Source organism: Cyanistes caeruleus, chromosome 3, assembly GCF_971803275.1.
Source record: "Cyanistes caeruleus chromosome 3, bCyaCae1.hap1.1, whole genome shotgun sequence".
NCBI classification, from domain to species: Eukaryota; Metazoa; Chordata; class Aves; order Passeriformes; family Paridae; genus Cyanistes; species Cyanistes caeruleus.
Genome location: NC_141703.1, coordinates 1,645,361 through 1,661,689, shown reverse-complemented (window position 1 = coordinate 1,661,689; position 16,329 = coordinate 1,645,361). Strand labels below are relative to the sequence as shown.

The 16,329-nt window shown below is 52.6% G+C and overlaps 1 protein-coding gene across 3 annotated transcripts; it reads left to right on the top strand.

Moving 5' to 3' along the window:
• Positions 1–897: 897 nt before the first annotated feature.
• SMIM11 (small integral membrane protein 11) lies at positions 898–9,269 on the top strand. Of its 3 annotated transcripts, XM_086883926.1 has the most exons (5): positions 898–1,038; positions 2,279–2,340; positions 5,591–5,677; positions 7,382–7,561; positions 9,088–9,269. In XM_086883926.1, exons 3-4 carry the CDS (start codon positions 5,657–5,659, stop codon positions 7,547–7,549), a joined length of 189 nt encoding a protein of 62 aa, XP_086740052.1. In that variant the 5' UTR covers positions 898–1,038; positions 2,279–2,340; positions 5,591–5,656; the 3' UTR covers positions 7,550–7,561; positions 9,088–9,269. The 3 variants fall into 3 exon arrangements, with proteins under 3 accessions (XP_086740052.1, XP_086740050.1, XP_086740053.1); XM_086883924.1 differs by lacking the exon at positions 9,088–9,269 and having other exon boundaries at positions 7,382–7,880; XM_086883927.1 differs by lacking the exons at positions 898–1,038; positions 2,279–2,340; positions 9,088–9,269 and adding an exon at positions 5,480–5,501 and having other exon boundaries at positions 7,382–7,880.
• Positions 9,270–16,329: the final 7,060 nt, after the last annotated feature.

Genomic DNA, 16,329 nt, shown 5'->3' with positions numbered 1-16,329 from the left:
CACCAGAAAATGTGGAGCTGCTGCAGAGTCCAGAGGAAACCACGGAGCTCCTTTGCTCTGGAGCCAGGCTGGGAGAGCTGGGGGTGATCACCTGGAGAAGAAAAGGCTCCAGGGAGAGCTCAGAGCCCTTTCCAGGGCCTGAAGGGGCTCCAGGAGAGCTAGAGAGGGACTTCTCATATATTAATGTATTGACAGTACAATGGCCTTCAGTTGAAGGAGGGCAGGTTTATGTCAAATGTTAGGAAGAAATCCTTTAGTATGAGGGTGGTGAGGCCCTGGCACAGGTTGCCCATAGAGGCTGTGGACTCTCCACTCCATTCCTGGAAATATTCAAGGCCAGGCTGGACAGGGTTTGGAGCAACCTGGACATGTCCCAGGAGCTCCCAATGTCCAGCCTGGCCTTGGGCACTGCCAGGGATCCAGGGGCAGCCCCAGCTGCTCTGCCATGGCCTCCCCACCCTCAAAAGGAAGAATTTCTTCCCCATATCTCACCTAAATCTCCCCCATTTCAGTGGGAAGTCATTCCCTGGCTCCTGGCCCAGCAGCCCTTGGCAATTGTCTCTCTCCAGTTTTCCTGAGGCTCCTTCAGGCCCTGCAAGGCCACCCTGAGCTCAGCCCAAAGCTTCTCCTGGCCAGGCTGAACAATGGCAGCTGTGCCAGCCTTTCCTGCCAGCAGAGCTGCTCCATCCCTCTGCTCATCCTGGAGCCTCCTCTGGGCTCTCTCCAGCAGCTCCAGCTGCTCCCTGGGCTGGGCCCCAGGGCTGGGGCAGCTCTGCAGGTGGGGTCTCACCTCAGGGGGCTCAGGGCACAATCCCAATCCCTTTCCTGCTGCCCACGCTGGGTAGGGGGGCTCTGGGATGTCGCCGCGGTTCCTGCCGGAGCTGCTTTAGCTGCTTTAGCGCAGCGCTGTTCATGTGGGGGAAGCAAAGCGGAGCACTCGCAGCCGCAGCCGAGCGGGCGGAGCGGCCCCGGCCGGGCCCGGCGCTGCCGGGAGCGCCGTGAGGGAGCGCCGCCCCCGCCCGCCATGGCCGCGCTGAGGTAGGAGCGGCCCGGGCCCTTTCCTTCCCCTCACGGCCCCGCGGGGCTCCGGGGAGCCGCATCTCCGCTCCCCGCAGCCTCCCTGCTCTCCCTGCCCTGCCCGGCCTAACCCTACCCCTTCTCCACCCCCGCTCTTCGCTCTCCAGGCCTCGTCCTTGCTCTCCAGGCTTCGTCCTTTCTCTCCTAACCCCGCTTCCATCTATTCCACCCCCGCCCCCCCCCCTTCCTTCTCTCCAGTCCCTTCTGTGTTTCTCACCCCGCTTTCCTTGATCTCCAGTCCCCGCTCTTGCTCTCCAGTTCTGCCACCGCTGTTCTCCAGCCCCCTTTCTCGGTATCCACATCTCCCTCCTGCTTCACCAGCCTCCTTTCCTACCTCCATTGCCTTCTTTCCTTTCCAGGCCCCCCGTTCTTGTTCTCCACTCCCCTCCTTTCCCTTCAGCCCCCCCCTCCTTATTCTTAAGACATCCCCCCCTTGTTCTCCAGCCCCCTTCCTTATTCTCCATCCCCTTTCCGTGCTCTCCATCCCCTTTCCTTGCTCTCCATCCGCTTTCAGTGCTCTCCATCCCCTTTCCTTGTTCTCCATCCCCTTTCCTTGTTCTCCATCCCCTTTCCTTGTTCTCCATCCCCTTTCCTTGTTCTCCGTCCCCTTTCCTTGCTCTCCATCCCCTTTCCTTGTTCTCCATCCCCTTTCCTTGTTCTCCATCCCCTTTCCTTGTTCTCCGTCCCCTTTCCTTGCTCTCCATCCCCTGCTTTTCTTGCTTTCCACCCTCTGTCCTTGTTCCCCAGTCCCTTCCTTGTTCTCCAGCCCAGGACAGAGCCGGGCTGGGATCAGGGGCAGCCCCAGCTGCTCTGGGCACCCTGTGCCAGGGTCCCCCACCCTCCCAGGGGACAATTCCTCCCCAATATCCCATCCAGCCCTGTCCTCTGGCAGTTCAAAACCATTGCCCCTTGTCCTGGCACTCTCTGCCCATATAAAAAGTCCCTCTCACTCCTTTTTATAAACCCTCTTAAGTACTGGAAGGGGCTCTAAAGTCTCCCTGGAATTTTCCTTTCTCCAGACTGGACAATCCCAGTTCTCCCAGCCTGTTCCCAGAGCAGAAAGGCTCCAACCTTGGGATCATCTTTGTGATCCCTGGTGATGCCATGGTGGAACAGAGTTGTGCCCCTGGCATTTCTGGGTTTGATTTTAATCCAACCAATGTGAACAAAACACCCCATCTTCTCTGTTCCTGTTTTCCAGAGTTTGGAGTATGTGAGAAGCTGCCAGAGGAATCACTCATATTTTAATTTCTGCTTCACCAGGTATGAAGATCTTGATTTTTTTAAAATTATTTTGATGTTGCTTGAGTTGCTTGGAACCTTGAGTTGTTCCAAAATCAGAATCAGGTTTGGGTTGGAAAGGACTTTAAAGATCATTTCATTCCAAGGCCTGCCATGAGCAAGGACACCTTCCAGGTTGCTCAGAGTCCCATCCACCCTGGCCTTGGTGAGTGACACCCCTTTTCTAGCTCAGAAATGTCACATTTAAGTGCACTCAGATCACTCAGTAGCTCAGGGCTTTCCAAGGCCTCGTGGCTGGAGTTGTTCAGCAATCCCCAAAGGAATATCTCCAGCCCTGTCTTGTGGGAATGATGGAGCTTTTGGCAGGCAGGCCGAGATGTGCAGCCAGGACACCTCCAGAGGGTTTGGATGCTGAGGATGTTGTGTGGATGTGGTGCCTCGGGGCTGTCCTGCTCTGCAGACAATGCCCTGAGAGCCTGGGCTGGGTTCCTGTGCAGGGCTGGAGCTGCAGTCCAGGGGCTGGGATGCAATTCCTGCTGCTCCACAGGCCTCCCTTGTGCCTTGGGCCCAGCTGTGGGGCTGTGCTGCACAAGGCAGAGCTGGGCAGAGATCCTGGGGCTGGAATTTGGGCTAATCCCAAGCTCTGGGATGTGGTGCAGGGAGTGAGCCACGACCTTGCTGCCTGCTGTGCATGCAGAGGATCCCAGAGGATTTGGGGTTCATTGGGAATTGCTGGCACAGCCCTGAGGTGGGACACCCTCTCCTCTTTCTCATCTGCAGGAGTCTGATCTGCTTCAACTCCCTGGGACAAGGCTGCACACATCCCAGAATCCCAAAATCCCAGAGTGGTTTGGGTTGGGAGGGACCTCAAAGCCCCTCCAGTGCCAGCCCATGGCAGGGACACCTCCCACTGTCCCAGGCTGCTCCAAGCCCCATCCAGCCTGGCCTGGGACACTTCCAGGGATCCAGGGGCAGCCCCAGTGGGATGGCTCTGCTCATGGCCACAGCAGCCTGGCAGGACAACCAGCTCCCATTTGTTAAGGAATAAAACTCCAGAGGAAAGCTGGGAGTGAGCAGCCTGGCAGCTGCAGTCCCAGGCAATCCATGTGAGCCTGGTGCCATTTTATCCCAGCTTGTGGAGCAGCTGTCAGGGAATATCTGGCAGAGCCTGGTGCTGCTGTCCCTCCTCACGTGGCTGCACACGGGAGCTCCTTGCAGGTGAGGGGAGGGAGCAGTGCCCTTGTGTGGGGCCCAGGCCCTGTGTTTGCCTGCATTTTCCTGGGGAAGGAACAATGCCTGCCTGTGGATGTGTTCCCAGCTCCTATCTGTGCCTTATCTCCTCGGGAAAGGCAAACACAGAATTCCAGCTGTTTGTTTGCCTGCGGGCTTTTAAGATATCCCAACCTTGAAAAAGCAGTGTCAGAGCTTTTTGCTGTTGCACTGATGACCTCAGCACTCATAAATGGTGTTTTTTAAATGTGAAGGGAACCCTGGAATGGTTTGGATTGGAAGGGATTTCAAAGCCCATCCAGTTCCACAGGCAGGGACACCTTCCATTAATCCCAGGCTGCTCCAAGCCCCAATGTCCAGCCTGGCCTTGGACACTTCCAGGGATCCAGGGACAGCCACAGCTGCTCTGGGCAAAATCTGCCCCTTTTCCCATTTTCTCCACTCTTCCCACTTTGTTCTCCCTTCCCTGTGCTGCAGCTTCTCCTGCTTTTTTCAATGCTGAGCTGGATTTGATAAGGGCTGGGATCAGATGGAGACTGGAAAAGCCAAGAGATGAGATGGGGAGAAGTGCTTGGCCACTGGAGACTGGTGGATGTGGGGATAGAGCCTGGAGGGAGCAGTATCATTCCCACTCAGTTCCAGCTGCACAGGACACTGTGGGGACACAGCAGCACAGGTGTCAGCTCTGGGAAACATTTTGGGGTTACATGAAACATGGAGAGAGACAATTGCCATGGGCTGCAGGGCCAGGAGCCGGGGAATGGCTGCCAGGGGCAGAGGGCAGGGCTGGATCTTGGAATTTTGGGCAGGAATTGTTCCCTGGCAGGGTGGCCAGGGGCTGGGATGGAATTGCCAGAGCAGCTGGGGCTGCCCCTGGATCCCTGGCAGTGCCCAAGGCCAGGCTGGACATTGGGAGCAGCTGGGACAGTGGGAGGTGTCCCTGACATGGCACTGGATGATCTTCAAGATTCCTTCCAACCCAGACCATTCCATGATTCCATGAAGTAAAAATACATTTCTTTTGGAGGTGTAATGACCACCCTGACATTTCCCCAGCAGGATAAGGAGCTGCACAGTCAGGATCAGCACAGAAATAGTGACTGATGAACAGGAATTTTGTGGTGGCTGCCACTCCAGGGCTCTGGTACAGTTGGATTTTGTCACAGAGATCTCTGGAGGAGCTGGAATGTTTCCAGAGGGGTCTCAGCAGGGTGAGAGGGAAGTGGAGAGGAGAGGATCCTCTGGCTGGGGAAATCAGAACATCTACCCAGAAGCTGAGCAGGAAAGGAGCTGCAAGAACATTTAATTTCTGCAGGAAGCTCAGCAGCAGCTCTCTGGTGCGGTGCTGATTTATTCAGCCCAGCTTTTCACCATGCTGGAGTGTTCCCTCCTGCTTTCCCACTCTTGTTCCATGGACAGGAAAGGCCTCCAGAGGTTAATTTGGATTCCAGCAGCTGAAGAGTTGGAGCAGAGAGCCCAGGGCAGTGCTGTGTATGTTGCAGCCTCCAGCAGGCTTTTCATCCCAGGAATTCAGCTCTGGAATGGTTGGTGACCACTCAGGGCTCCAGGGAGTGCTTGCTCTGCTAACCTCAATGTTTATAAACTGTTAGTATGGAGAATTAAATTAATCAACCACAGAGGACTGATAAATTAGAGGATTAATTAGATGTTCAGGCTCCAAACAGAGCAGGTGGGCTTAGAAACCCCCAAAGAGCCCCCAAGGCAGCTCCTGTGGGGCTCTGTGTCCCTCAGGTCCCAGCACAGCCGGGCAGGGGGAGCACACACAGCTCCAGCTTCCAAAGGCAGCCGTGTTCTCCATGTCAGGATGTGGAATTCCAGCCCCAGCACCTGCTCTGGGGCTGTCAAAGCCCTGTCTTGCTCCTGTCACTCAGCCCCAGAAAGGCCCTGGAGGTCACTGGGGGTTGCTGGGGACGAGCCCTCAGAGGGGCAGGGTGAGTTCAGCAGCAGCTTGCCTAATTCTCTTTCAATTTCTATTTCTCCAAGAGTTCATTCTGCTTTCTTTCTTTCCCATTTCTCCAAGATGCTCCTGCCCTGCCCTGTGCCTCCAGGAGTGTGACCCCCCAGTCCTGGGGCACCCACAGCTGAGATGGTGGCCTTTAACTGGAAGGTGAGGCTGGTGCACATTCCCAAAGCAGGGATGGCTGCTCTTTCCATGTGGGATGTGTTGGGTGGGTTCTGATGATTCCTCTCCCAGGGGAGGGTTGTTTGACCCCCACACTCTCAGGGACAGGGGATTTGTTGTTGTTTCCTCCCTTGCCAGACGTGCTTGCTCCAGGATTTGCAGTTGGGAAATAATTCCACATAAATTCACCACAGCTCTGCTCATCCCTGCTTCTCCTACCTTTCCTCTTTCCAGGTCTTTCTCTGGCTGCTCTTCCCTCAGCTGCTTTTGTAACTGGAGGGGAATTTCTCTCTGTATTTTTTGGGGTTCTGGGGCCATGAGAGCTCTGCAGGGTTTTGTGTCAGGCACCACAGTGCTGGAGCAGCTGCATGGAGCTGCTGGAGAGAGCCCAGAGGAGGCTCCAGGATGAGCAGAGGGATGGAGCAGCTCTGCTGGCAGCAAAGGCTGGCCCAGCTGCCATTGTTCAGCCTGGCCAGGAGAAGCTTTGGGCTGAGCTCAGGGTGGCCTTGCAGGGCCTGAAGGAGCCCCAGGAAAGCTGCAGAGAGACAATTGCCAAGGGCTGCAGGGCCAGGAGCCAGGGAATGGCTGCCAGGGGCAGAGGGCAGGGCTGGATCTTGGGATCTTGGGCAGGAATTGTTCCCTGGCAGGGTGGGCAGGGGCTGGGATGGAATTGCCAGAGCAGCTGGGGCTGCCCCTGGATCCCTGGCAGTGCCCAAGGCCAGGCTGGACATTGGGAGCAGCTGGGATTAGTGGAAGGTGTCCCTGCCTGTGGAACTGGATGAGCTGTGAAATGCCTTCCAATCCAAAGCATTCCATGAGTCTGTAATTAACAGTTTGAACACATGAAATTAAACTTTCCCCCAGCCCTGCCTCCCCTGCCCTGGTGTTGGACTCGGAGCTGTTGCTGCTGTCAATGTGGGGAGATGGACAGAGCCTGGTGGTGTTTTTCCAAACCCCCTGCTGGTGTCTGGACACAAGGCTTGGCCCAAATTCACTGCTTTGATGGTGTCCTGACAGCTTTGGGAGATCCTGGGGGAACAGGGTGAATTCCAAGTTCACAGAGTTACCACAGAACCATGGAATATCCTGATGGGAAGGGACAGGGATCACCCAGTGCCCTGAATAGACCCCCCAACAATCCCACCCCTTCCCTCACTGCCCACCTCCCATTTCCATTGGATTTTCCTCTCCAAGTTCCTGTTTTTATAGCACTGAAACACTCTCTGCAGTTCCAGGCATTCAGTACTGGTACAACAACCCTTGGAAGCTGTGGATATTTTACTTTTCTCCAAGTTTAAAGGCATTTATCTGCACCTTCCACATCTGAGCAGGTTGATTACAAAATTGCTACAAATTAAGATTTCCTAGAGTGTTTCTGGGGATCCCATCACTTGTAAGGATCCTTCAGCAGCATTTCCACTTTCACAATTTCCCTGAAATACTCAGTTCTTCCCTTTTTTCAGCTCCAGATGGCACAAATATTGCTGGGAAATGAGTAAAAAGGAGTTCAGGACTTGAGGGAAGGGGATTTTTCTTTGGCTCTGCCTGGTTTAACTTCCCACAGAAATAAAAACCATGCAGAGAGAGGAGTGTTACTATTGGAACAGAAGATGCAGAACATCCCTATAAATTCACTTTTAATTGTCCAAGTGTTCCAGAAGTGCCTAAATAGATTCTTTGACATTCCAGGCTCTGGAGAACTTCCCACTGCTGATGTACATTTTGGCAGCTAAAACACTGATCCTTTGCTTGGCCTTTGCTGGAGTCAAAATGTACCAGAGCAAGAAAATCGAGGAGAAACTGAAGAGGGAACGAGAAGAGAAGCTGAAAGCAGAAGCAGAGAAGAAGGATGAGTGAAGAGTCCCTCAGGTGTGGAATTGATCCCAGTTCCTGGGCCTTTGAGGATGCCCTTGTTCCTCCCAGTGGGATTGATTTGGAATGTGAAATTGGAATATGATGAGCTCTTGGAATATTTGGGACTCATTCTTTGTGGGAGTTGCATGAACCACTGTCCTGTTTGAGGATATTTTAGCACAATATTCCCTCTCTGTTTTATCTCCCTGGATTTCCATGCCTGATTCACAAAGAGGGGGGATAAATTTGGAATAACTGCAGGGGAGCAGGCAGGCAGGATGCTGCAATCAGAACTCTGGATCTCAAGGCACAAAATAAAGAGAAAAAATAATCAGCCTTTCTAGATGAGTGGAATTATTGACAGCTTGGGGGTGGTTTGGCTGGGAAGGGCAAATTCCACACCTGGAATTCCCAAAGGGACAGGTTATGCCATGGAACATCCACCATGTAGAATTCCCTGAGAAAAATGCACATTCTTCTGCTTGAAACAGCAAAATTAACATTACAAAATTCCATAAATTTGGGATTTTCATTCTGAAATTCCCAAGTTCCTCCCCTCTGTTTCCAAAGCTGAAACAATCCCTGCTTCCTTGGAGCAAATCCATGAGCAGAATGAGTCCTGCCTGCTGCTTGGATTCTGTTCCCTGCCTTGCTTGTCGTTTTTTTGGAGCACTTTGCTTCACTTCTCCCTGTTCTGCAGCAAAATGGGAATTCTATTCCTGCCTGCCCTTTGGAAGCTCAGTGGGAGTTTGATGTCATGTTGCTCTTTATTGAAATAAATTCTTCTTTCCCTTTCTGAGGTCATCCCCTCCTCTCTAAAGACACTTTTCAGTTCTTAAAATCTTTCCTAGATTTTATTTCCACCCTGTCACTGTTTTATTCCCTTTGTTTTATTCCCTGTTTTATTTGTTTTATTCCATTTATTCCTAAGGATTGGGAATTGTGCCTAGAAATGAGGCCCTGGGAATAACCATGGGAACAAAGTGGGTTTTTTTGTTTACACAGGGAAAAAAAAAAACCAAAAACTAAAAAACCAAAAGGGTTTTTCAGTCTCCTGTTCCCAGCAAATTCAGGACTTGATTTGGGGCAGATTTTGGCCACTTCCCTGGAAAGGGAAAGGTTGGACAGGGCTTGGAGCCAGCTGGGATAGTGGGAGGTGTCCCTGGCCATGGCAGGGGTGGGTGGGATGAGCTTGAAGATCCTTCCAAGCCAAAGCAGCCTGGGATTCTGGGCACTTTTATCCCAGGGAATTCTGTCTGGCAAACCCCAGAGCTCCAGGGATTTCTGCACCAGGATCATCACACAAAACCTCAGTGCCCAGCAGGTGACAACAACCGGTGTTAAAACCTCTCTGATTCCACAGCAATTCCCTCCCCAGCCCCCATTGCTGCCCAGCAGAGGCTCTGTCCTTCCTAAATCCTGGGATTAAGAGGGAGGAATTCCCCCATGGAGCAGGGAACAGCTCCAGAGGTGCCCCTTTGGAGCCCCTGTGCTCTCCCTCTTGTGCCTGCTGTTCTCACTGCTGTCTTCCCACCCTGCAGGTTCCTGACACTTGGATTCATTTCCCAGAAGGATGAAGCCTTCCTGGAAAAGAAGGATGTGTAACCTCAGGGTGACAGTTAAATTATCTCCGTTTTTATATGTGCAGCAAAGCATCTGAGCCTCTATTTATGCAATAAAAAAGCCTTTATTTAAAAAATTAAAAATAAAAAAATGAACTTGGGTGCTGCTTCCTCAAAGGGTTGGAGCTGTAGGGGAGGCACTTGGGAAAGATCAGCTGCAAGGAGGTGGCTGGGATGGAAAACACTCCGGAGGGATAAACTGAGGAGGAAAATGCTCTGGATCCATCCTGGGAGGCTCCAAAGTTCATGGAGAGGCAGAAGAGAAGGCTCAGTGCAGCTTTTGCTGCTGCTTCCTGCAAGGGTCAGGCTGTGGGGTCTGCATGGAATCCAGGTGGACAAACCCAGGAGAGGAGCTTTTCCAGGCACTTTGTGCATCCAGGACTTCCTTGGATCTGTGGAAATCACGGTGTCACCTTAAGGAAGTTCCATGGAAGGAGGTTTATCCTGAGAAATCTCTTTGGTTCTGTTTTCTGCGCAGCCTGGGGGCAGCTCTTTAGGCCTGGGCTGATCCTGGAGGACTTGGGCTTGGAATCCTGGAATGCTTTGGGTTGGAAGAAATCTTGAAGATCATCCAGTGCCACCCCAGCCATGGCAGGGCCACCTCCCACTGTCCCAGGAGCTCCCAATGTCCAGCCTGGCCTTGGGCACTGCCAGGGATCCAGGGGCAGCCCCAGCTGCTCTGGCAATTCCATCCCAGCCCCTGCCCACCCTGCCAGGGAACAATTCCTGCCCAAGATCCCATCAAATCCTACTCTCAAGCCATTCCCTGGCTCCTGGCCCTGCAGCCCTTGGCCCCAGTCCCTCTGCAGCTCTCCTGGAGCCCCTTCAGGCCCTGCAAGGGGCTCTGAGCTCTCCCTGGAGCTTCTCCTCTCCAGCTGAGCACCCCCAGCTCTCCCAGCCTGGCTCCAGAGCAAATTTAGGTTAATCAAGAGAAATACAGAAATACAGCAATAAAGGCTCAGGTGTGGCAGTGCCTCAGGTGCCTTTGCCTTCACATTCCCATTTCCATTCCAAAGCACTTCCTAGACCCTTCTGGGATTTAAGGAGAAGCAGAAATTTGCCAGTGGAGTGGGGAGAGGAGGGAAGAGGAGGCTGGAGAGCCCTTGGAGAAGCTCTGGGCCTCACCTGAGTGGGAGCTCAGGGAATGCTCAGGGGGCTCCAGCTCTGCTGGAATCACTCCCTGGAACTGCAGGGGTGTTAAAATCTCACTTTTCCTGCTGTCTCCTTGGAGACTGGAGAACAAAAGCAGTGCAGAAACCCATTCCCAGCACAGAGAAACAACCTGCTGTGCAATATCCTGCTGTATCCTAGAGAAATACCCTGCTCCAGCAGCCCTAGGGCTGCCAGGCTCAAGAATTCCCAGAATCCCAGGGAATCCAGCACTTCCCCTCTGTTCCCAACACTCATCTGGGCATGCCAAGGTGAGCTGGGGTGGAATTGAATTCAATACCTGTGGTGCCAGTGAGAACAGCCTGGTGCCCACCTTTGCTGAGGGAAACACGGGAATTCTGCTGGAGCCACTCCCCAAACCTCCAGGGAATTGTCAGGTCTGGTGACACCAGTGGCTTGGCTCTGTGAAATCACTGGTTCATTTTGTATATTTGCCCAAATCTGGAGTTTTTAGGCTCTCCAGAGTAAGTTTTTCTAGAAAAAAATAATAATGAGGAGGGGATTTTAATTCATCTTTTCAACTTCTGCTCTGTGAGGAGAAACAAAGGGACACAATCTCCCTTTATAACTTAATTTACCACCAAAGCCACGGGGCACCAAAAGCAATCAAGCCTGGCTTAAAATCATCCCTGGAAAAGATGTGCAAGAAGGGAATTAATGCTCTTTTCTTGCCCCTGAGTATCAGGGAAGGAGCTGTGAGGAGTCTCCTCAGAAATCCTGCAAATTATCCATTTTTGCCTCTGCAGCCAAATCAGAAAAATCTTTGCAGGTAAAAGATTTCAAATCTGGTCCAGCCTGATTTTTATAATCCCAGAGTGGAAGGGATTTTAAGGATCACCCATTCCCAGCCCTGCCAAGGCAGGGACACCTCCCACTGTCCCAGGAGCTCCCAATGCCCAGCCTGGCCTTGGGCACTGCCAGGGATCCAGGGGCAGCCCCAGCTGCTCTGGCAACTCCATCCCAGCCCCTGCCCACCCTCCCAGCCAGGAATTTTCTCCCAATATCCCATTTATCCCAAGCCTTCCTCCTGCATGAGGCCGTTCCTAAATCTCAGTGCAGCATCAGAGCTCAGATATTCCCAGATCTTGGCATGGGGAATATCCAGTGATTTCCAGGATAAGAATTGGTCTTGTCCAGTCCTGTCCCTTCCCAAACTGAACCAGTGCCTGTTCCCTGATATTCCATGGGGAGTTTGACCTGTGCTGTCACAGCTTCCAGGTGATTTTACCTTTGGGAATTCTGTGTGCCACAACTCGAACAGGAAAAATCTGCTGTCACTGGGGGGAGACAGCAGCTCAGCTTTGCTGCAGTTTCTCCTTCAGAAACCAGCTGGGGACCTCGAATTCTGAATGAATTCCAGGATCCCGGGATCCTGAGGCTGGAAAAGCCCTCGCAGCCCAGGGAGTCCCAGCTGTGCCCAATGCCCGCCTTGTCCCCAGCCCTGAGTGCCACATCCAGCCCTTCCTTGGGCACAGAAAGGTTTTATGATTAAAAACACATTTGAAAGAAGAAAATTCAGTCCAGTTTAATTTTTGAGGAAGAGGAGGAAACAAGGATAGAGAGCCTTGGAGTGCTTGGTGTATGCCAGAATCATGAAGGTGGGAAGAGCCCTCCAGGATCATCCAGTGCCACCCCAGCACCACCAGCATCACCCCAAAACCTGTCCCCAAGGGCCACATCAACAGCTTCAGCACCAGAGGATCTACATGGGAACCTCTTGGAAATATCCCCGTCCCAAAAAATGAGGCAGGTCACTGTGGTGCCTACAGAACTCTCCTTCTCCCCTAGTCCATAAAATTCCTCTTTTCCAAACCAGAGTTCAGGCTGTACCTCCCTTGTCTGTATTTCTGATATTGGCATTGGCACCTGTGCCAAGTGTTGAAGACAAAAAAATTAAAGGTCTAAAATTAAAAAGTGGCTTCTAAATTCCCAGTGTTTGCACTTTTAGGGCTCCTTTTATTCACATGAAATCTCTGTGTGTTTAAACAAAAGCTGCAGTCCTTGTGGAGTGATCAGGAAAGGAGATTAAGGGATTTTAAGGGAAACAAAGGAAAGTCTCCCGAGGTTCTGAGGTGGCTGCTGGAATAGGGAGCTCAGAGCTCTGGGGTTTCTGAGGTCCTTAAAATGAAAAATGAACCTTCACTAGGACAGTTTTGTCATTAGACTTTAGCTGAGATGAGCTCAGCTTAATTTTAGTAGCACTGAAAGCTTTTAGTCTGGACTTCTGCCAGAATCACCCCAGAGCGGGGCTGGAGGGAGGCAGAGCTCCCTGAGCAGCATCCCCAGGGCCTCACATCCAAACAGTGATTCCAACATTTCCTTCCCTGTTCTTCCTCTTGGGAATCAGCAATTCCACCTGCTTTATCCTGCTCTGCAAATGTTCTGTGTGGGGGAGACTCCTTCATAATTCCCTGGGATCCCAACTCCAGTCTTGGCAGGAATGCTTCCAGTGATGCAGTGACTTGTTTCATCCTCTAATTACAGCACAAACTACCTAGTTAATTAGTTAATATTTATGAACTATTATTAACCTCAGCCTAGTTAATTAGTTAATATTTATGAACTATTATTAACCTCAGCCTTCAAGGCTATTGAGGAGCTGACAGACCTCACATGAGGGAGCTGGAATATCCTGAGTGGGAATGAACCCCCAGGGATCCCCCAGTGCCCCCCTGCCCTGCCCAGACCCCCCCAGCAACCCCAGCCTGGGCATCCCTGGGCTGTGCCCATTCCCTGGGGAGCCTGGGCAGTGCCAACAGCCTGTGGGTGCCCTAAAACCCAACCTAAATCCCTGCTGGGCCAGCTGCAGCCGCTCCCTGCTGCTGTCCCTGTGCCAGGAGCAGAGACTGGAGCTGGCCCTTGGGATGAGGAGTTTCCTTCAGGCTCCTCCAGCTGCTCCTCGTGTGGCCCCTCCAGACCTTTCCCCATCCTTTGGACACTCTCTGAGGTCTGGATCTTTCAGCTTTGGATTGCAGCCCCACGTGGAAAACAACCCAATGTCCAACCCATGAGCGTGTGGGGACAGCTCAGGTAAAATTCCCAAAACCTGGGCTGATGTTTCCCCCTGGATTTGACCCAAGGGCTGATTTTTGGCAGTGAGTGACCAGGGATTGGAAGGTGGCACAACCCAAGCCACTCCCCAGTCTGGCTTTGGCTTTGAAACTGCTTTGTCTTGGCTGCTGGAGCAATTCCAGCGTGTCTGGGCTCAGCTGGACCTTGCCTGGCTCACCTGTGGAGCAGTTTGGGATAATCCCAGCTGATAACAGGAATTCCTGGTAGCTGCCACAAGTTATCCCGTGGCAACAGGTTCCTCGTGTGCTCCTGCAGAGGGAAAGTTTGGGCACAAATGAGTGATTAGGCTTTTATCCATGTGGATTTCCATCTGGCAGCCGTTCCTGCTGGATCAGAGCGAGCTCCTGGAAATGTCCATGTGTCCCAGCATCCCTGCAAGGCTGTTGCAGTCTGTCCCAAGGCTGGGATGTGGCTGTCACGTGAAGGAGGATGGATGTGGCTGCTTCCTGTTGATCCCCTGGAACACAGATGGGTGACTCTCCTTTTTGATTATCCTTTAATTTTTTTCCTGGGCTTCCTGCTGCTGCTTGGCTTTGCTCCCCAGTGCCTCAGCTTCCAGTCCTCCAGCTCTTTTTATCTGCTCTGACTCATTTCTCCAGCCTAAACTCGGGCTCATTTCCCAGCCTGGTGCTCCTTGAATGGGTCTGGGCCTTGTGTTTGGGCTCTAAACCAGCTCTGTTATTCTGATTTTCTCACACAGACCATCCCCAGCGTGTTCCCTCTTCTTCCCAGGCCTCCTCCTTTCCCCCCTGGGCCCTGCAGGAAGAAATTCCAAGGAATGAGTTCAGAGGGATAGAGCAAGAGCTTTGAGTGACGTCTCCTGGCTTTCCATTCCCAGCCACCCTTCTCCCACTTTTCAGTGGGTTCCACTTTGCCTGCTCGCTCAGAAAAGCTTTTATCCCAAAATCCCAAACCACCCATCTTGGGAGGTACCTCCAGGATCATCCAGTCCCACCATAATCACCCCTAAATTATGTCCCCAAGTGCTTTTGGGTTGCAGAAAGCTGTCAGGACTGGGGACTTGAAAACGGAGAAAAATGTTCCCGTTTAAAATGTTCCCATCCCAAAATGTCTTGGGTCACCCATTACAGACCTGCCCCAAGAGCTGGGGGGAAAATAAATGTTTGTGGGTTTGTTTCCATGAAGATGAGGCTTGGAAAAGCATTTAGGAGTCATTAGTCAATGAGACATGATGGAAATCCGAGTGATTTGCATTCCAGCTCCAGCACATCTGTGGCAGCTTCTCCCCCAACATTTGCATCTGACTCTGTCTCTTGTGCAAAGATCCTTTAATGATTTTTATTCCCACATTTTAAAGAAAAATCTCCACACACACACAGAGATTCCTGAGTGGGACCAGAGCTTGGCTTTGCTCTCCTGCGTTGTTCAAGTGCCCTGAGCCTCCCTCCAAGAGCTCCTGCTGGCAAACCCAGTAAAATAATTGGGATTTCAAACCCTGCTGAGGAGCTGGGATGTTATTTCAAGAGCTCTTGACTAAGGTGCTGCTATTGGGTAACATCCTCCCATTAACTTGAGTCAGATGTTGAAGGAATTGCTTGTCATCCCAAATTACCAGTTGAGTCACACGGCATCAGCCACAATATTCCCCAGCAAGGGTTACAGGGTTTTGTGGAAAACGTGGGCTGTAATTATCCTGCCCAGCAGCAAAGGGGGGATGGAGGAAAGGCAAGGACTCGTCTTGGAGGGGTTTCTGTAAAATCCCAAAGTTCCTTGGATTTCAGACTCAGCTCTTTTTCCTGCCCACAGGTTTCTATGCTTGTTAAAAGGGAATGGGGAGAAAAATTCTGCCAGGCTTCAACCTCCCAGAGGGAAATGGGAAGGGATTTGACAAAGCTTTTCCAGGAAAAGGAGATTATTCTATTTTTCCCTTTGTTTTCTGGGAAACTGGCAGCAAACACTTCCTCTTTCCTAAGGTTTGTTTCCATGAAAACCTTCATGGGGGGGCTTCCCAAAGAATACAAACCAGGAAGGACAATTCCTGTGGCACAAATTCCTTCCTTGGGATACCTCTCCCTGCTGAATGGATGGGAAGCAGCTGATTGGAGTTGTCCAGCCTGAAGGAAAGAAGGTTCTGGGGAGATTTTAGAGCCTTGACAGAGCCTGAAGGGGCTCCAGGAGAGCTGGAGAGGGACTGGGGACAAGGGCTGCAGGGCCAGGAGCCAGGGAATGGCTGCCAGGGGCAGAGGGCAGGGCTGGATCTTGGGATCTGGGGCAGGAATTGTTCCCTGGCAGGGTGGGCAGGGGCTGGGATGGAATTGCCAGAGCAGCTGGGGCTGCCCCTGGATCCCTGGCAGTGCCCAAGGCCAGGCTGGACATTGGGAGCTCCTGGGACAGTGGGAGGGGATGGAACAAGATGATACTTGAGGTCCTTCCAACCCAAACCATCCATGACCCTCTGACCCCATTGCTGCTCCCATGGACTCTGCTGTGCCAGGGAGAGCAGGACACACCTTTCCATGGAACAAGGAAACTCTGCCTGGAACCCACAGCAGCTGAGCCCTGGAACCAAATCCCAGGGAGACAGCGGAGCCAGGACTCGGAGCCTTTCAGGTTTGGGCTTGTTCTCCTTGCTGTGAGCCCAGACACAAGCGAGGTGTGCTGGGGGTTGTGCTGCTCTCACTGGGGCTGTTCCGTGTCCCCAGAGGCGCCGGCAGGGCAGGGCAGCGCTCGCTGGGCCATGGGGTGAGCAGAGCTGTGTCCCAAGAAAAGCCCAGGGCTGTGCAATCCCTGCCTTTCCCCGGGGGACAGAGGCACCACAGTTGATCCTTTCCTCATTCTGGTGTCACAGCACTCCCAAATCATCCTGGCAGGAGGGATTGAGGGAGCTGGGAAGGGTGTGGAGCCCCAGGAGGGGCTGAGGGAGCTGGGAAAGGGGCTGAGCCTGGAGCAAAGGAGGCT